The 20,303-nt window shown below is 36.5% G+C and overlaps 3 protein-coding genes and 1 long non-coding RNA gene across 7 annotated transcripts in view; 1 reads left to right on the top strand and 3 right to left on the bottom strand.

The window, feature by feature from the left end:
* rpz4 (rapunzel 4) overlaps nt 1–5,583 on the bottom strand; it is a 10,210-nt gene extending 4,627 nt beyond the window's left edge. Inside the window, exon 1 of one of the 2 annotated variants that reach the window (XM_039675100.2) lies at nt 5,502–5,583. The gene's annotated coding sequence lies outside the window, so the exon portion shown is untranslated. Of the gene's footprint in view, nt 1–1,537; nt 1,709–5,501 lie in introns of those variants that run through there. The other variant, XM_039675099.2, reaches the window with a different exon arrangement.
* On the top strand, nt 507–20,303 carry LOC148977057 (uncharacterized). Its single transcript, XR_016145804.1, has 3 exons — nt 507–645; nt 977–1,051; nt 18,571–20,303. It is a non-coding gene; the product is annotated as an uncharacterized LOC148977057 (long non-coding RNA).
* On the bottom strand, nt 2,221–5,635 carry rpz5 (rapunzel 5). Of its 2 annotated transcripts, XM_039675098.2 has the most exons (3): nt 5,502–5,553; nt 4,870–4,973; nt 2,221–3,910 (listed from the first exon to the last, which is right to left on the bottom strand). In XM_039675098.2, the coding sequence occupies exon 3, from the start codon at nt 3,864–3,866 to the stop codon at nt 2,685–2,687; it is 1,182 nt and encodes a 393-aa protein (XP_039531032.2). In that variant the 5' UTR covers nt 3,867–3,910; nt 4,870–4,973; nt 5,502–5,553; the 3' UTR covers nt 2,221–2,684. The 2 variants fall into 2 exon arrangements, with proteins under 2 accessions (XP_039531032.2, XP_039531031.2); XM_039675097.2 differs by lacking the exon at nt 4,870–4,973 and having other exon boundaries at nt 5,502–5,635.
* Nucleotides 13,954–18,388, bottom strand: rpz3 (rapunzel 3). 2 transcript variants are annotated; one of them, XM_039675103.2, is made up of 2 exons: nt 18,241–18,388; nt 13,954–17,476 (listed from the first exon to the last, which is right to left on the bottom strand). In XM_039675103.2, exon 2 carries the CDS (start codon nt 17,472–17,474, stop codon nt 16,293–16,295), a length of 1,182 nt encoding a protein of 393 aa, XP_039531037.2. In that variant the 5' UTR covers nt 17,475–17,476; nt 18,241–18,388; the 3' UTR covers nt 13,954–16,292. The 2 variants fall into 2 exon arrangements, with proteins under 2 accessions (XP_039531037.2, XP_088974132.1); XM_089118006.1 differs by lacking the exon at nt 18,241–18,388 and adding an exon at nt 18,114–18,183.

The following is a 20,303-nucleotide window of genomic DNA, read 5'->3' as shown; positions in this document are numbered from 1 at the left end:
TCGCATACGTATAAGACATCCGATAAAACTAATCTGTAAACAATTACATGATCAGTAAAATATGATAACAGATGTTTTATATTGCTTTAACTCATCAAAATAGATGAAGCAATTTTTAAGCAACTTTTTTTATAAGTTATATACAAGATCCAACATATTTTTTAAGTCAGTTTAATGTAATTTAAGTTCATTTAAGTTGATTGACAGCAACAAAGTGTTGGCGAGATCTGGCCCACATGTGGGCCGTGTGGAATCCATGTGTACCAGATGTGGGCCGGCCCAGATCTGGGCCAACACTATGTTGCTGTCTGGGTTTTTATTCAGTGTAGTGAGTGTATTGATTCATGGGCTGTGTCTGAAATCGGTCCCTATACCCTTAAATAGGGCACTATTTAAGGGGTCAGGCATCGATTAGTAGTTGTGTCCGAAACCATAAGACGTTATCGAGTGAACTCATTCCATCCCACAATGCACTCCAATAACAAGTGTGCAACCGAACCGATGTATGCTCTTTGGCTAGAGCATACCCATAATGCACTGTGAGAGTCGCGTGCTGAATGAATTGGCCAGGAGAAGGCACTTACAGCTGAGTAAAATCATCCATCCATTTTCCGAACTGCGCTGATACAGAGTATTATCATACAGGTAAATTCCTTTTTAATTTGATATTACATTGTTTAGTTAAAGTTGCTAGTTTTCATGGCAGAGTTTAAGGCCTACATTGAATGATTCTGATTGGTCAAACATGGCGGCCGTCAAATATTGTTTTCACAACCGTGTTCAAGTAACGTAAGGTATCTAATTGTGTTTTTTTTGTGGCACATAATTTGATTCGAATAATATTTCACAAGTAATATTTGTATATTTGTTTATTTTTTCTGTAGGTTATGTTTGTTTGCTAAGCAGTCGTAACGTTACACTCATAATGACAGTTGGTTATTTTCGCAAAATAAACGGCTTTATGATTTTGCTGTAGCAACGACGGACTGCCCTGCAAGTTGTCCCGTAGGACCCGTAGCAACCTGCTACCTGAACCAATCTTGACAGAAAGGTAAATCTGTTCTCCTTTCCTCCCTCCGAATAGAGATTTAGTATTTCATAACCACATTTCTACCGGCACATATGCAGAAATGTCCCCTTAAGGTAAAATGTAGTTAAAATATCAGACTGGCAAAGTTAAAAATGATTGTTGACATAAGAAACACTTCCTGATTCAGACTGCAGCCTACCGATCACTGTCAAACAAACCCTCTTGAGTTCTTCAGAACGAAAACAAATGAGTTTAAATTAGTTACAGAGAAGATATTTTTTTGCCTGGATAATCGATCGGTTATGGAACTCATTCTCTCGTGTTTAAAACACACCGATGTTTCGAGCTGGTGAAAATGTTACAGGCGGACAGCAGACAGTAGAGAAACGCCCTAAAACTTTTCATGAGCAAAAACTGAAACCACGACGCACAGAGACCAATGAATCCGTCGTTGAACTGACGTCTAGACTTGAGAACAAATTAGCACTGTTATTCAAGCAAACTCACCTTCCAATCGATCACAAATGGGATAGAATTAAATAAAGCAAAAGTTCAGGCTGATCTGTCTCGCTCGACGTCTGATCATGTGCTGGTTCTTCTCTAAGCTCGTGGTGGCACACCCTTCAACTAAGTTACTACACACTGAAGGAATTTCAAGTATTGTCTTTCCCCTCACAAAATTGACCATTTTATCATAGTTTCAGCAAAATTCATGATTTTTGTTTAGAGAAATATTTAAGTAGGCTATTGTCCTTTAACCCTCTACAAGATGTACCATGGTTTACTACACCAAAATACCACAGTAAATTTTATGTTTAGTACTATTGTAAGAAAATGAATGAAGTATTGTCGTTTATTTCTTAGAATTTACCACAGTATCCCTAAAAAACCCACAGTTCAGTTTTTTATATTATTGTAAGAAGAAATTAAGTTTTGTCCTTTAATTTTTGCTACGGTTACCATAAGTTGTTTTTTTTTTAAAGGAAAATTATTTAAAATATTCAGTCTCTTGTATAAGTCTTGTATAATTACCCTTAAAATATGAACTTTATTCAGCTAAACATTTTATTTTTGAAGTGAAAACAAGGCTATGACTTATGGAAATACAGTACGTAATAAAAAATAGCCTAATATCTAGAATAAGGTGCATAACTTTAATTAAAAAAAAAATGTTGATACTTTGAAACAAATTTCTATATCATAGTTGTTTTATTTGCGATTACATAATATCATAAACATGAAATGGACATGATTCTTGGGTTACATAGAATATATAACTAGATTTTTCATTTGGAAATACATTTTTTTTTCCAGAAAAGACTACACTCTAAAGTTTAAATGAAAAGATTTTTGATTGTAAACACCACGACTAACAACAAACCCCCACAATCTGTCTATCGTTGAAGTTTTCGCCTCTCAACTTGTCTTTTAAAACCATTCTGAAGTACAAAACAATAAAATTTACAACTGAAATGAATGTATTTATCTTTATATTCCTTTTTCGCTTTGACATGCGAATATAAAGTGAAGAACCAGCGGTAATATACTTTCTCGTTGTATCCCCACAACAACAATTCAGTCATCAGTTTGCTTCACCTAATTATCCTGCTGGATAATTTGATACAGGAAAAATAGAGAAGACTGATTGCCGTATCTATTCAGAATGAATGCACAGGTATGCCCTTTTGTGCCTCGCAAAGTAGAAACATTCTGGCTGGAAGTTGTTTTTCTCTTCTACTTTCTTATAGCAGCTAATGGCATGGACCAAAGTGTCGGGAAGAGTCTTCCACAGCTCTTGAGCCACAGACTGCATGTTTCCTTTCAGCTTATGTGCCTCTATCTGATCTAGCAGATGGCTCTTGTTGAGGGGTTTCGGGTCTACACTGAACGACACCACGATTCTGATGCTGTTTGGGGTCAGAAGGTCAAAAAAGTTGCCACCTCCACCGCTTCCATGGTACTTTTTGCCAGCGAGCCAGTTCCAGAAGAAGATGCCACTGTGGTTGAACACCCGAACTGACCAAGAAACCCAGTAGTATTTCTTCTCAAGGAGATTCAGTATTAATCCTGCGAACTCTTGGTCAACGCTGGCTTGTCGCTCCAAAAGTTGATGCTCCACGTCCGTCTTGGCCTGCACAGGGAAATTCTCAATGCAGTCATCCACCGCCGCTTTCATGCGTGTCTCTACATCTTCCATGCGATCCTGCCATTTCTTCACCATGGCCTCGCCTACCGCTCCCTCTTTCAGGGCGGCGTGACCCATGACTGCTATAATTCCCATGACGAATATCTTCTTCAGCCTAGCACAGAACTCCTCCACTGGCTTTCTGCTCCTTTGCTCAGTGGTCACCACCGTGTCCAGTATGGCATCTCCGGACATATTCTCTCCAGTTACAGCATTGTACAAGGCGTCAATGTTCAGATCGCTACCCGTGTTCTCATACTGGCTTATGAACTTCTCCTTCTTCTTCTCCTTGAACTTGGGCTTAGCATTGACAAAGTCTTGAAACTTCTCATACTGACTGATTATCTTCGCCTCACGGTCAAAGTTCTGCTTGTTCATGGATGTCCTCTGCATCTCCAAAGCGATTTGGTCGATTTCATCTTGAATGCCTTCGAGTTTCTGGTTAATCTTTTCAAACTGCTCAGCAAGGAACTTGGCCTCCTTCCCATCCGGGTTGCCGAGGATCTCGGCCGAGGCCAAAAACACGGCCTCCAGGATGGGGTGGAACTGTCCCACAGTGGCTGCTAAAACCTCGCAACCTTGCCCCATGATTTCCACTCCTTTCTCGATCTTGTCCTTGTTCTCCAAAACCCATTCTTCCACCCGATTCATCCTGGATCAAAGCAGAGAGGCCTTCTTATCCTTCTCACCCTTGTCTGTAACAGATCAAGGCATATATATCATAAAGTGGAAGCCACAATATAAAAATCAATACTGAAATCAATGCAGCTATTTCTAAGGGTCATATTTGTTTGCTCAGGATGAGACCTTAACAGTAACCTGAGATGAATTGGACAGCCAGACCACAGGGGCAGAAATACCAGAGTGTTTGTACATTTAAAAATGTTTTCCATGGGCTCAAGCCATGGCCAAAAAAAAAAAAAAGAAAAAATTCTAGTCTTGTTCGGGCATGTCCTGTTCCACCTTACAATCTGCCAGCAATGTCTCAAATTATACAACAATAAAGGCAGATCATTGAGATCAGGTGACTACTATAAGAATTAAAAGCAAATATAAGTTTTTTTTGTGCTTCAAAGCATAGTTTATTATTATTATGAATAGGAGAGCTGCTCTCTCTCCTCTTCTTAGGAGAATAATTCAACATTTAAACCCCTTATGTATAACAAAGCAGATGTTTTCAGGAGGGGTTACTGGGTGGGAGAATATATTTGATGGCTTTTGCTAGCATTTCTGGACATTTCTGGGCTCTCTGATTACACAAGGGAGATGATCTCACTCTCGTATCTAATTTCCCAAGACTCAATATACAGAAAAAAAGGCACACCCAGATCTGAGAAAATCTGAAACCATTACACTTGTCCTGCGGTGAAACCATGTTCTACAGCAGGCAACAAAATGACTCAGATTTTATCTAATAAATAAGCACAAATAAATATACAAGACTAAACCTGACATTTGATATTTCAAAGATCAAAGACTTAATTTGGCTCCTGCTCAGTAATGATTTAGTGGAATGTGTGAACAATTGTGAAAATTAATTTGCTAATATTATGAATGATAAGCATGTAGAACTTATATTTGGAATTTATGACGCAACAATTCATCTTTTAAAAGAGCATTCTGATCTCAATGGAATGAGCAAAACAATACTTACTGAACAATACAATGATCCTGATTGTTTCAAATCCTCCTTTGTAAGAATAATTAAGATGGCTTTGAAATTAAAACTCCAGGATGTGTCCGATTTCAGAGAAAAGACTTCATATAAAGAAAATGAAATGTAGGAAAATAGTTTAAAAGAAATCCAGTCTAGCCATTTGTACAAGCAGACCCTGTTTTTGATAGTTCTACCCTGTGAAAAAAAAAAGGAAAGGAACCAACCAACTGATTCTGAAAAAGAGGAACTGTTTAAGTTCAAAGCCACGTCCCTTATTTCTATCCAAATGCAGCTTGGAGCTTCGTGGCAGTCAGTATATTGACTTAAGCACAACATCCAGTGTTATCTGGACATATTATGGCAGGATGTGGTACTTAAGTCAATATTGACTATCATCCACATCACAATGATTCTCATAAATTGTCATCTCCAACTGTTCATGAAAAATGATAATTAAAAGCGTAGATCACTAGGCCAGCTTTTTTATGTGTATTTTTTATTTTATCCTTGGCTCTATGAAGTTTTTGAAGTTGTGCAAATAAAACAACAAAAGATGAAAAAAAGAAAGGGAAGGATAATGAATGGAAATAGACAAAGAGCAACAAAAAAAAAGAAAAGGAGAGACTCACCGTTAGTCTGGTGAAATGTATAGATGTGTTCTCTAGTGATCCAACAGAGTCCAACTGTGCCTAAAAGCAGCAGCCTCCCAGGGTCCACATGTATATATAGACTCTGCCCTGCGGCACTCCCCCTTCAGATTAACTCCATCCCCTGCATGCATTCCTCTGAGCCCACTGAAGAGATGAGGGACAGGCACACAGACAGATTACATCCTGTAAACATTCCTTCTTTGAGAAAAATCAGCATGTAGTAGTTAGATAGTCCCAGAAATGCTTAGTAAAGTCTTTCCCTTATAAAACATGCTGCATGGTCTGCTTTTCTACACAGGTTGTCATGGGTACAGACACTCACAGTGACCAGTGCACGCACACACACACACACACACACACACACACACACACACACACACACACACACACACACACACACACACACGATTAACCGCGCAAAATAAAAGTTTGTGTTTACATAATATATGTGGGTGCACTGTGTATAATTATTTTATATATATATAAATACACCCACATGCTTGTATATATTTAAGAATAGTTTCATGTATACTGTATACTGTTGTATATAGATTTATATATAAATTATATTATATATAAATATATTATATATAAATATTTTATATATAAATTATATATTTTTTCTTAAATATACATGCATGTGTGTGTATTTATATATATATATATATATATATATACAAAATAATTATACACAGAGCACCCACATATATTATGTAAACACAAACTATTATTTTGAATGCGATTATTTCTATATATATATATATATATATATATATATAATATATAATTATATATATATATATTGTCGCATTCAAAATAATAGTTTGTGTTTACATAATATATGTGGGTGCTGTTGATGTTGATTCATCAATTTTCACTAAATGCCATGTGTCACATATTCAGGCTGTAGACTTTATTAATAAACATGAATAGAAAAACAAGAATATACAATCTTAGAGTTCAAGGAAACAGCCTAAAACCAAAAACCGCTGCTATATTTGCGCTGTCATAAATAAAAATCAGTGAGAATCATCCATAGGAATTTGCAAACTATATCACACTGGCCCAAACGGTAGTGGATACCATGCATTAGAAGGCAAAATTATTATTATTTTTTTTAAATGCAAATAAATAAGTTGTAGACTTGTAGTTGCAGACACAAATTTCCTTCTTTTTGTGGAGTAACACTTTGCCAATCTGAAATGAGTGTGAAAACAGCTCTTGGGGGCACGATGCTTCTAGGTCATTTCCGTCACACTGCTTTACATGGCAGAGAAAGACTCTACTGTTTTCAGCATGGCAGGCGGACAAACCCAGTTGCTTTGTGCTGAAGCGGTCGCTGGGACACGCTGGCATGCAATGATTCGTCTGTTGAAGGACAATAAGAGGCTGTTGTGGATTACGGCCGGTCTGGCATTAGCATTTCAAATCTTCATGTCACTGTTAGATCTCGCACTATGCAAATCAGTTGTGCTTATAAAGGATGACGTGCCCTCAGTAACACAGCAGTGGGTGTGACCGCTGATCCGCATGCCTGATAAACAGTCAACAGGGCCCTGGTGTGTTTTGTGGCAGATTTAGGAAAATGGGCTTCTCTAAGTAATTGTCACCTGTAAATGTAAAAATGTTGAGGTTAGGGAACATGTATAATTGGTCTCTTTGTCTAAAATGCACTTAACTTGCATTAAGTCTGGTTGGTTGTTTAGGTGTGACTTCCAAGTAGCCATTTGCTGTATTTGAAATCCCTGCCTTTTTTATATTTTGTTGCATGAGTCATGGATTAGTCTAAAGTTAATGGATCAAGCTTTTAATTTCATCTGAACAACAACAAATCTGTCCTCACAGTGCTTGACAGTCATGCAACGTGTGCAAAAAAGGGCAGTATAGTTCACTGCAATGTCGCCATGATGAAATTATCATCAATAATATTTAAGTGTTGAATTAAATTTAAAATTTGAGGCATGATTTATGCCCAACACAAGTTTATTGCTTACGTTTAAGGTTTGGAAAAACCGATACAAGCTGCTTGCCTTAGCAAACGCCACTAAATAGCACAACATCATTATGCCACATGATATTTTTCATCCTTATCTTAAATGCAAAATACCTTGTATAGTGTTTATCATGCTGATCCGTGATGTTTACTGGGTAGTAAAGTGCTTATGTATGTAGCCACAAGATGTCACTTTGGTTCATAGAGTCCTTGTTTTTGTGAAGCAAAATCTGTCTATTTTTTGTTTGTCTTATAAAACCATACTAGCAGACAATGACGTTTTTTTTTTATATAAACAAGTATTAGCATGCCGTGTAAGAGTAAATTGTGGGAACTATTTTTTTGTGGGAATTAGCTTCAGGCTATGTTGACTAACTGTTAATTGGACATTTTATTTCAGGTCTGTCTTAACTGAAACTGAACGATCATTCAGGTTCATCTTCCAAGAATGACATAATCATGTGGTTTGCGTTGCCTATCAAACTGAAGTGTGTGTATAATTTAATTGGAACATGTTTCATTTTAAACAACGAACAACTTATGTGAGGCAAACAAGATCAACCACTGTAAAAAATGTTGTTGGTTTAATTTAAAAAAAAAAAAGTAACCTGGTTGCCTTAATTTTAAGTTCATTGAAATGGAAAAACTGAGGTAATACAATGGAGATTAATTTAATCACCAGAAACTCAAAATATTATTTTATCTACCCAAGTCTTTTGGGTTTAATTCTTATTTTGTTGATCCTTTTCATTTTCTAGCAAGCAGTGTCAGAACATCTGCGTCCAGGTCGCAGGACATATGCGAGAGGTTTCAGTGAACTATGGAAAAACATGTCATTTTGCTTAAGGCAAAGGATGAACAACGCTTTAATGACAGACCTGAATTTCCTCTGGTCTGGACAAGTTTCAAAGGAAATGAAAATCCCACATTGAGCCTCTTTATTCCACATAAAACATAATAAATAAATAAATAAATGATATGTGGGCGTATGCATATTTTAAATAGTTCATTTCAAAACCATTCTATGATCTAGGTCAGAATATTATTTTACAATTTAATACAACTTTGTTCTTTTGCCAGTTTGCCATTTTATATATGTATATCATTTTTGGTAACCCTTTAGTTTGGGGTCCAATTATTGGCTGTTATTAGTACTAATTAAGCACACATTAATGCCTTAGTCTGCATGACCATATTCTACATCCCTTAATCCTACTCAATACCTAAACTTAACAACCACCACAAACTATTAATAAGCAGTAATCAGGAGTTTGGGGCAAAAGTCATATTTTATACTATAGTTTAACAGTGAGAACTCTGAAGTAAAGTGTGATTATAATTTGTATGTTATATTTCTTGTAAAGTAATAAGTAAAGCAGGGTGTGCTAAATCAGACATTTTTTTAGTTCCCATCTTGATGGTGTTTTGTCTGGGTTCACTTGTGTCTATTGATTTCAGGAAGGTTTTCTTAAGCATCTCTCTCTTTGCCCTTTTAAAAACCTCCACCTTTTGCAAATGGCAAATGTGATTACAGCCCAGACAGTAATGAAAAGAGAAGGTCACCGCTGTGCAGATCTTCATTAATGTGCGGCTGTATTGTCCTATGAAGGCCACTGGAGTGAATTTATGATCATTCGTCATTTAACCTTAGTTTGTCATCTGGTTGTCCTCATGCTCACCGACACTGATGATTCATAGTTGTGACATAGTTGTGAATTTAAAATGGAAGTGCACAGAAATCGTTATGTGAATTCAATGTTATTGCCTGAAGGACATCCATTTTGTTTGGGTTTTATCACAGTACAGGGTCACTTTGGTGTTCGTGTGATGCTCCACCAAGAACTCGAAGATAAAATATATCAGCATGAGCGTTCAGACTGTCACAGGCAGATGGAAGACTAGAGGAAGGCTGTGTGCTCTCAGATAGCTCTTGTGGGTTTTGTCAGAAGCTGTAAAGAGCAGCTTTGTTCATTTGTTAAAATATTATACTTTATAAGGGCTAAATATGAGAATATAATACGACTATTTAATACAGGTTTAAAATTCCCCTTCCCTGATAATGTTTAAAACATTTATTTACTATATAAATTATTTGTTTAACTTTAACATCTAAGATGTCCATGATGAATTTCAGGGAAATAACTTATCAGATAAAATAAGTGTTTAATGGACTATTCCCAGTCCAGAGATAAAGTTCACTGGAATCCACACCAGATCTGTCCTTCCGTATGACCCAGTTTGTATAGCCAGTTCCTGTTAGACTAGTTTTCACTGTGTACTTTAGCCAAAAGGGTTGTCCATTTCAAATTGCACATGTGTTTGTGAGATTTAAAGACATATGGTATATATATTTTACAGTATATGAGACATCTGTATTGTGAAATGCTGTCCAGTACATTTACATGAGCTGGGTGAAATTAGTTGTGAAATCCACGAGAAAACATCCAGCCGTTTGTACTCATGTTTAACAAAAGCAAGGTCAACTCAATATTTACAGCTGAAGCTAGCCGTCTTTGTGGACGATTTTTTTTCTATGAGCTTAAAGGATTAGTTCACTTTTGAAAAAACTTTTGCTGATAATTTCCTCACCCCCATGTCATCCAAGATGTCCATGTCTTTCTTTCCTTAGTCGAAAAGAAATTTAGGTTTTTGATGAAAACATTCCAGGATTTTTCTCCATATAATGGACTTCAATGGGAACCGGATGGTTCAGGTCCAAAAGACAGTTAATAACAGTTTCAGATGCAGCTTCAAATGTCTTTAAACGATATCAGACGATGAATAAGGGTCTTATCATGCGAAACGATCGGTTATTTCAAAGCTTATTCCAAAAATGTAACTTTTCTAAGGACAAATGCTATCGTAGCTCTATTCTGTGAGGCGCGTTTGTAACGTCACGTAATACGTAATTACGTTCAAAAGGTCACGGGCGACGTAGCCGGAAGTACAGAATCAAAATCGTCCGACATCGTTGTTTTACCTTTTAATTCCTTTTTTGTAAACGCCGTTTGAGTTAGTTTTCACGTTCAACCTATGCGTTCAACTTGTAAACACTGACTCTGTACTTCTGGCTACGTCGCCGTGACCTTTTGAACGTAATTACGTATTACGTGACGTTGCAAACGCGCCTCACAGAATGGAGAAAGGCTAGCATTTGTCCTTAGAAAAGTTACATTTTTGGAATAAGCATTGAAATAACCGATCGTTTCGCATGATAAGACCCTTATTCATCGTCTGGTGTCGTTTAAAGACATTTGAAGCTGCATCTGAAACTGTTATTAACACTATCTTTTGGACCTTGAACCATCCGGTTCCCATTGAAGTCCATTATATGGAGAAAAATCCTGGAATGTTTTCATCAAAAACCTAAATTTCTTTTCGACTGAAGAAAGAAAGACATGGACATCTTGGATGACATGGGGGTGAGTAAATTATCAGCAAAAGTTTTTTCAAAAGTGAACTAATCCTTTAAGCTCATATGTCACAAAGTATTTATTTATTGCATAAAATAACCTGTCTTGTAATGTTCTTCAGTTTTACTTCCTCTGTTCCAGATTCAGTTCATACTGATTTCTTTCTCTTCGTGTTCTTTCTCACGCTCTACCCTTCACATTCGGATAATTAAACTCGCATCCCAAAATAAATAACCACATGCTGAGAGCCCAACAAAGGGAGCAGATTGTAAACCCAGCTTAATCACTCATGACAAGTTATTGTTTTTATTTATTTATTTTTTTAAGCAGCACATTTGAGACTGCAACATGCCAAATGTTGTGCTTATTTTAAGTGTCAGATAACCAGTATGCAGAATCATACATCATATTTTTACTTTTGGAAACAGTAGAAACTAAGGCTGCATTCGAAATGGGATATAAAGGTGAAAACGTAATGTGACAAGAGTAGTATGTCTGAATTCACAGTACTGAGAAAAGAGTAGGCAAAATAACCGGATGACATACTACTTCCTGTGTGCACAATGAACATTTTACGATCTCATGAGGCCACGGGAGAGGATTTGTGAATGACAGTGAAGTAAACCAACTGACGCTGATGGGTCACATGATAATGACAACATGGCAGATGTATACGTCCAACATTCATACTATAGAACATACTTTTTTAGCCTTTTGTGAAGTAATTACTTATTCAAAATAATTACCTACTCAAGAAATATGCGATTTTAGACGCAGCCAATATTATTTAAGCATGACTAGTTGTTATGCAGTCTTAAAATTTTAGGGTTTGTTGCCTATCATTTTTTTTTAAGCAATTAATAATTTTAAGGACACATCAATCAAAAATGACAGTAAAGAAATATAATATTGTAAACAATTTATTTCAAATAAACGCTGTTCATTTTAACTCAAAGAATCCTGAAATATGTATCAAAGTTTCCACAGAAATATTAAAAATGTTTTCAACATTGATAACAATAAATGTTTTTTGAGCAGCAAATCAGCAAATTCGAATGATTTCTAAAGGATCGTGTGACATGATCTGGAGTAATGACGTTGAAAATCCACTACAGGGATAAATTACATTTTAATTACATTACAACAGAAAATTGTTCTTTTAAATTTTAACATGATTTCACAAAAGCACTGTTTTTACTATATTTTTGATCAATTAAATGCCACGGTGAGCATAAGAGACTTATTTCAGTCTTAGCGTAAAATGCAAATAAGAAATACATATTTTTGCACATAGGTTAATTGACCTTTGACCTCTGTGAAGTCTTGTAATGCCATTTTTGGGTGCTTTCCTTTAGAGACCCACTAGATGGCATCAATGTAGACCTGATTTTAAACTACCAATGACTGTGTGAATATCAGTAAAAAATCTGTAAAAACTGCTCTATATCTACACTGCATTCCAACCATCCAGATATTTATACTTTTTTTCTCACCTTGGCTTTTTAAAAATGTATTGAAAGTGCGTCTCTGTCATGGAAGAGTAGCAGTTGTTTCCTGTGAGAGCTGAAGGAGTGTTGTGGGAACAGAGGCCAGTGTATTGACAGTGTGTCTGATATACCACAGTGCTGAGGAGGAGACACACACACTGTTTAGAGTCAACAGAGTGGAGGAGTTGTGCTTATCGCACCACAAGAGAGAAACAGTGAGACGGAGAGAAATTCCTGAGTGCTGACGTGTCCTCAGAGGCAGACACGCAGCAAATGATGTGCTGGACGGCACTGAGCTTCAAATGATAAGAATGAGGAGAGGAATGCATGTAGGATAATTCATAGTTACCATAACCATTCTGTGAGGAAAACTACATATGAAGAGTTCAGATGCAAAAGCCTCTAAATGCCATTTGAAATTTTCTTCTTTAATGATGATTTTTATCAAACTTGCATATTTAAGTTCAGTAATTTCACTTAAATAACAATTAATAGGTAATTATCATTGCCATTTAAGTGAAATCACTGAACTTAAATATACAAGCTTGATAAAAATCATCATTAAAGAAGAAAATTTCAAATGGCATTTAGAGGCTTTTGCATCTGAACTCTTCATATGCAGAGGTTTATGGCACAACCAGAAGGATAAATTCAGTGTGGAGGCGGACAGTGAGCTGGTGTGTGTCACAGTACAAATGTTTTAATGCTTTTTATCAGATCAGGCCACTTAAAGGCATGAGGCCGGTCGATGCTCCACGAATAGGTAATGTCATTAGTTCAGGCTGTGATTGGCAGATGCAGCCAGAGTGAGGTATCATGGGATTGATCTGCCATCCCTGGCAGTACTATTTAGCTGGGTTTCATAAAATCACTTATCGGTTTATTAAAGGGTTAGTTCACCCAAAAAGGAAAATTCTGTCAGTATTTACTCACCCTCATGTTGTTCCAAACCTCTATGTGTTTATTTGTTCTGCTGAACACAAAGGAAGATATTTGGAAGAATGTTTTAATCAAACAGATCTCAATCCCCATTGACTACCATAGTATGTATTTTTTTTCCTACTATGGTAGTCAATGGGGATTGAGATCTGTTTGATTAAAACATTCTTCCAAATATCTTCCTTTGCGTTCAGCAGAACAAATAAACACATGGGGGTTTGGAACAACATGAGGGTGAGTAAATACTGACAGAATTTTCATTTTTGGGTGAACTAACCTATTAAATATTGATATTGACTTTCGGTTGGGCCTTTATTTTCATCATAGCTATAACAACAAAGTCATAATATGTAAAGCATCTGTTAAAGTATGTATTTTAACTGTTTTAAGGTGTTTCATTTCATTTGTTTAGTCGTCATTACGGTCTTGTGTTTGGTTATAATAAACGTCATCCATTAGTTTCAGTGTGTTTTAGCGCCATCTGCCAGCTGAATGCGCATGACAACAAACAATAATTTAGAATATAAAAGGAACAAGCTTGCTCGACACTATGTCATACTGAAATAAAATATATTTGTTTTGGTTTAATAACAGACAGGTGTGTAAGCCACTAAACCTTTATCAGAGATGGACACCACATGGATCAATAACCAACCAGGACTGAAGCCTCAACCGCTAATGAATACAGGAGTTATGTTTGCTGAGACATTTGTTTCCATTCAGATTTTGAAGGAAGAGAACGAGCTGGTTTAGAAAATACAAATACATATACATTTAGAATAATATTCAAAGCTCCCAAAATGTAAGGGTGCTGCATGTGATTCTGGCAACTGTAACAACTGTTAATGTCCATATATTTAAGAGCATCTTTTCTTGTAGCAAAAGAACATACTGTTAAGGTCCTCCTGAGTGTAAAATGATGGATTGTTCCCTCTCTCCGCACTTCAGTGATCTTAATGAGTGGATCTGGAGAGCTGAACACAGCACTCTGAGCTCGTTGTCCTTATATTACCAGTGAAAGGTTACTCACCCTCTGTGTCTGCAGCCCATGGCCACAATCTGCTGACTTATGTACAAAAGCAGTAATTTAATTAGAAGTGGCTTTGAGTGCTATATGTGTCCACTTCAGAGAGTTAATAGCAATGAATGTCAACAATCGCTTATAAGTCATATTAATGTGAAACAGGCCATACCAAACAGGACACTGAAATTAGATTTATTATGGGCTATCAGAAACAATATAGGCCTAAATTTAAGATTAATGTATATGAATTGCATATCAAATTTCCATTTGTGTGGATTACACAGTTTTAACACAAACTTAACATGATGCATATTCGTCAGTCATACATAAATGTCAGTAATATTACTAATAACCTAAATGTGTTTTAATTGCACAATAATTAGGTTTCAATCTCATATTTTAACTGTTGAATATTACTTGCTCCACAGCTGGCCATATATTAACCATGTTTATATAATTTTTAACTGAGTACATTAAATTGTTTCATAATGAACACATTTATGCTGATTCTAAGCAATTCGCATAAGTGCGATTTGAAAATATGGTTATTTAAATTCAATAAAATAGATGCAAGTAGTTAATAATAAAATGTGCCAGGAAACGTACCTGTTTCATTAGAGCTTCATTTATTATGACTGACAAATATGCATTAAGTAGTTTGTTTATGTTGTTTGTGGCGGTGTACTCCAGATGGAAATTTAATATGAAATTCAAAAACATAAATCTTACTTTTAGGTCTAAATATTGTTTTGGAGTGTAATCCTGAAAAAAAACTAAACCAGCAAACATTCAAACCCAAGTTGTTTCTTGGAAATGCAGTCTATAAATTCAACTTTGAACTAACATGAATTTTTAAAGGGCATATTTTAGTCTAGAATCCTGATGAGCTCTCTGCTGTACTGCATTAGTTTCCTGAGACGTCCTGCCATGGGCTGTGTTATGGCTGATGAGGAACAGATACTGTCAGTTCAGGTTATTATCACGCAGGCTAAATGGGGAAGCACTTTTCTTAGCCAATACCGTCCAGACCCGTTGCTTGAGTTTTTATTACCACAAAGCATTTGTTTACATAACATCACAATATTTAACATGTTTGCTGCCTATTGCGTTTAAAGAGAATGTTTTCAGATACACATTAAGTTATATTATGACATTATGAATTGTACGCATGCCAAGTAATACAGCACAAATAGCCAACCTATTTTGTTTGAAAATATGGCAGTTATTCAGTAGATCAGATAAGTCCTACATTTGTATATACTGTATATATATATATATATATATATATATATATATATATACACTCTTAGAAGAAAAGGTTCTATCAGCGCTACGTATTTGGAACCCCTAAAAGGTTCTATACACTCTTAAAAAAGGGTTCCTCTGGGTTCTATATAGAACCCTGGGGTTCCGTACTTGGCCAATAGAATCTTTTACCAAAAAAAAAAAAAATGGTTTTATATAGAACCATTTTGGAGTTCCATATATGAAGCGGGGGTTTCTTCTACGAAATTCTTTGAACTGTCAATAAAATATCTTGACCAAAAATTGACCGATCTCTTATGGAAATAACAGCACAACATTTATTTCCATCAAGAGGCGCGTCAACTTTTGGTCAAGATCTTGTATTGACAATCCAAGAGTCCAGCACTCTGTAAAGTGTCCTCCAGCACATCCCAAACACTCTCAATGAATGTAAGCTCTGGACTCTTGAAAATTATTCTTGATTCTTCATGCTTCATGCAAAAATTCTCTCACAATTTGAGCCTGATGAATCATGACATTGTCATCCTGGAATATGGCCATGATTTGTCTTCCTACATGTTTTTTTAAGAAATGAAAAGCTACTCACTCCATCAATCAGGGTTAGAAGAACTGTTGCCAAACATATAACATGCCAGTTTACGTCTAAATCTACTCTGCATGCACACAGACATTCACGTTCTTGTGTTTGTCCCAGTAGTGACATTCTTCAGGAAAACTGGACACAGCGAAGCTCTCCTTGTGACGACTGACGGCATGAACCAGAAAGCCAGCTAACTGCTTCTCCAGAAGCTCCACGACAGCTTTGGCGTCCCCCTTCCTCGCAGGACCTTCCATCATCTGTCTGATGCTCTCATTGGGCACAGGCTGAGGGGCGCTGCAGAACGAGACCACCAGGTTTATGTCGTTTCCTTCAGATACTTCGAAATAATTCTGTCCCGCCACACTCTGAAAGTTCTGTCCGGCTCTCAAGTTCCTGATTTTGCCCAAGTCACTAACGCCTCTGATGGACCAGCTCACCCAGTCGTACTTCTTCACCAGGAAGTCCAGCAGTTCCTTGGCCGTTTCCTGGAGGTTCCCATCCTCTCGTTCCTTCACGAGCCTCTTGATGTCCAGTTCAGCTTGCTCTGGAAACGAATGCACACATTTCTCGATCGCTTCCTTCATTTTCATCTCAATTTCTTGGATCTTTGCGCTCCACTCTTGAATCTTCTCCTGCTCCGCTTCTTCTCCCTGAGTAAGGAAACAATATCCCAGCAGAGCGATTATTCCCAGGCAGAGCAGCTCCTTCAGCCTGACGCAGAAATCTTCCAGGACCCTTCTGTTTCTGGCCTCGTATTGCTCCACAACATCCAGGATTGGCTCCCCAAATGTGCTGTTCCCCATCACAGCATCATAAAGCACACAGAGATTCTTCTCCCCACCTGTTATGAAAAAATGCTCCAAGAACAAGCGTTTTTTGACCTCCTTATACTCCGGTTTGGCCTCCAGAATGTCGATGTATTTTCTAAACTGGTTCCGCAAATTTTCCTCCACAGAGAAGAACTGGGTGTCCAAACGTCTCCTCCTAATCTCAGAGTCAATGTCTTGTAGCTGAGATGAGAGGACATCTAATTTGCTCCTCACAACTAGAAACTGATCTTTGACATATGTGATCTCCTTGCTTTCCACGTTGTTGAGGACGAGCTTGAGGACTGGAGCTGAAGCCTCGAAGAGCGGCGACATCTCTCCAACAGCGCTGGCCAGCACCTCGGCTCCTCTCTCAAACATCTCCATCACTGCTTCAATGGCCTCCTTCTTCTGGGCTACAACCCTCTCCAGTGGACTGGACATTTCTTTAAAAGCAAAACCACAACACACACAAAGAAACAGCACAGTTATATTGAGGTACATTTGTAAATTATTTAAGCGAACTGTTATTTGCATAATTAACTCTTTCCCCTCAATTGGCGGAATTTTACGGCAATCCATGGGTGCGTCTCATTCAGCTCCCTATTCAGTAGTCAGGGCACTGATCAAGGGGTCTGCCATTTTAAGGGATGCCTCAATCGCAAAATCCTTTCAGTGCTAATATTTACATTACACATACAAATAATATCATTTATAGTGGTTTATGTTTACATATGTGAAAAAAAATCATGTGTTTATATATATATATATATATATTTTTTTTTTTGTTAAATGGTGCATGTGCACTGCAACAGAAATTTAACAGGTATTTAAAATGTGCATCACCACTTTTGTCAGATATTGTGGATTTATATTATCATAAATTACCACAGTGACATACAGAGGAGAGTCATATTGCATTATGAGAAAAGGTTCATGGTTTGAATTAGTTGAAAATCATTGAGTTAAAAATCAACCATGCATCAGAGATAAATGTTCAACTGAAAAAAATATAGATTTGCTTGAAAATGATGTTGTTCTGGAATCATTTTTACATATGTGAATCCAGAGTTCAAGACACACCTTGCTAATCTCTCTAAAGCTCTAATGCAGTCTGCCTCGTAGATGCGTCTTAATTATGCGCATCCTTGAGATAAAATCATCATCATCATCATCATCATAGCAAAAAATATTAAAACAGGTTTCTCACGCCTCTCAGGATGAAGAGCTGCTGGAAAGACCTCCAAGTTTGCAAATTATTCCCACAGTTTCAGGTTCGATTTTAAAGCAAAATGTCGTGATCAAATGCTCACTGTGGAAAAGATGAGCGTGTGTGTGTGTGTGTGTGTGTGAGACAGAGAGAGAAAGAGAGAGAGTTGTGCGCGCGCTGATAGGTTTGGGGTCGTTTTGGAAAGCAGTTGGTAACTGTCGGATCAATGGCTCATATTTGACATCAGTGCATTTTAATAGTTTGTTTGCAGATGGATTTATGATGACCGGTTCAGACATCAATTTTTTACACGAGACTGTTTAATTGCAGATTATTTGTGCGTCGTGCGCAACATCTCACGCGCTGGCTGCTGGATTGACATGAACGTGCGCAGATTTGGGATTTTGGTATCTCAATATCCAAAAAAAGGTATTTTACAGACTATATTTAATAGCATATAATGTAAAGTATTTCTATAGTTATACTATTGTGTTATATTTTGTTATAGCCATCACGATACTCGAGTGTTTAATAGATTGTGCCTCAGTCAGTGATAATGGACAGCTCCCTATGCATGCTATTTTTATACGAATATAATTTGTGATGAAATATTTTAAATATTTACTTTAATTATTTATTTAAGTTAATAGGCTATTATATTATTTATGTATTAGTTATCACTTTTCTTTTTGGGAATTTTTTTTAGGGTAAATGTTTTTTGAAAATAATGTTTAGAGAAATACTTTGACATTTCCACTATAAAAAAAAATACAATGTATAAACATATAAGTTTGTGAGTGAGTGAGTGAGTATAAGCAATTGTGAGTGAGAGCATTGGTGGGACAACTTGCCCCAACATTATAAAATGTGACCTTGAGAAGAGATATTTAAAAATCTACCTTGGATCTTTTTCTGAATGTATTTCAGTGTGGCTTTTATGTTGGGCAGCTTGTTTATCCAACAGCTAAAATGAAATAGAATATGTTGATACTGCAATTTTTGGTTTAATAACATAATTAACCACTGCTAGAAAAGCAATTGTATATATGCAATTGATTTTTCAAATGTAGAAATTGACAAAGAAATTTAGACTTTTTGACATCTTGCCCTGTTCTCTCTCTCTCTTTAAATAGTCAAATCTGATTGGATCATCATTGCAGTGATTATTATGTTTGGCAACAGTTCTTCTAACCCTGATTGATGGAGTGTGTAGCTTTTCATTTCTTAAACAGCAATGTAGAATATCATGATTCATCAGGCTCAGATTGTGTAAGAATGGTTGGGAGGAGCATGTAGAATCATTTTCACTCATGAATTATGAATTGGCTCCTCTGAGTCCAGAGTTTACATTCTTTGAGAGTCTTTAGGATGTGCTGGAGGAGACTTTACAGAGTGCTGGACTCTTGCATTGTGAATACAAGATCTTGACCAAAAGTTGATGCACCTCTTGATGGAAATAAATGCTGTGATGACATTTCCATCAAAATGTGCACACACTCCATCAATTATAGGGTTAGAAGAACTGTTGCCAAACATTTAACATGCCAGACACATATTATCACTGCAATACTGATCCAATCATAGACTCTTAAACATTTACATATTTAAATCCAAACAGCGATTTTTTTTTTGGATTTTTTTGTTTTGTTTTTTTGTCCGGGCAGTGTATTCCGTCAATTACAAGGAATGAAATACAGATGCATAAATACCAGAGGAATTAGAGCATGAACAATAAGTGTTGTTAAAAATTGTAGTTTTAGTTTGAATTGCTCTGAACATGCCCTAAAGAGCTGACCGGACGGATATTAAGTGTAGTATCAGTTCTGGAAGTGAATCTTGAAATTTCTTAGGAATAGGACTATAGGACTTGCATGCATGTAAAAAATTAAATAAATAAATATTATTTAGTGAACATTTTATCATGTTTGACTTTCAACAATAGCTATAATTCATATTCTTGATCTTTAGCATGAAGCTGCTATTATTATTAATATTATCTCATAATGTGTAATGACTATGTTTACAGTGAAGAATAACTAGATTTGTGTCGTATATGCATGTCA

Source organism: Pimephales promelas, chromosome 12 (assembly GCF_988280905.1).
Source record: "Pimephales promelas chromosome 12, fPimPro1.hap1.1, whole genome shotgun sequence".
Lineage (NCBI taxonomy): Eukaryota > Metazoa > Chordata > Actinopteri > Cypriniformes > Leuciscidae > Pimephales > Pimephales promelas.
This window is presented reverse-complemented; position numbering and strand designations above follow the sequence as displayed.

Excerpts from the sequence above, each read along its gene's own strand:
- rpz5 (XM_039675097.2), bottom strand. The coding sequence starts at position 3,866 with ATGAATCGGGTGGAAGAATGGGTTTTGGAGAACAAGGACAAGATCGAG.
- rpz3 (XM_039675103.2), bottom strand. The coding sequence starts at position 17,474 with ATGTCCAGTCCACTGGAGAGGGTTGTAGCCCAGAAGAAGGAGGCCATT.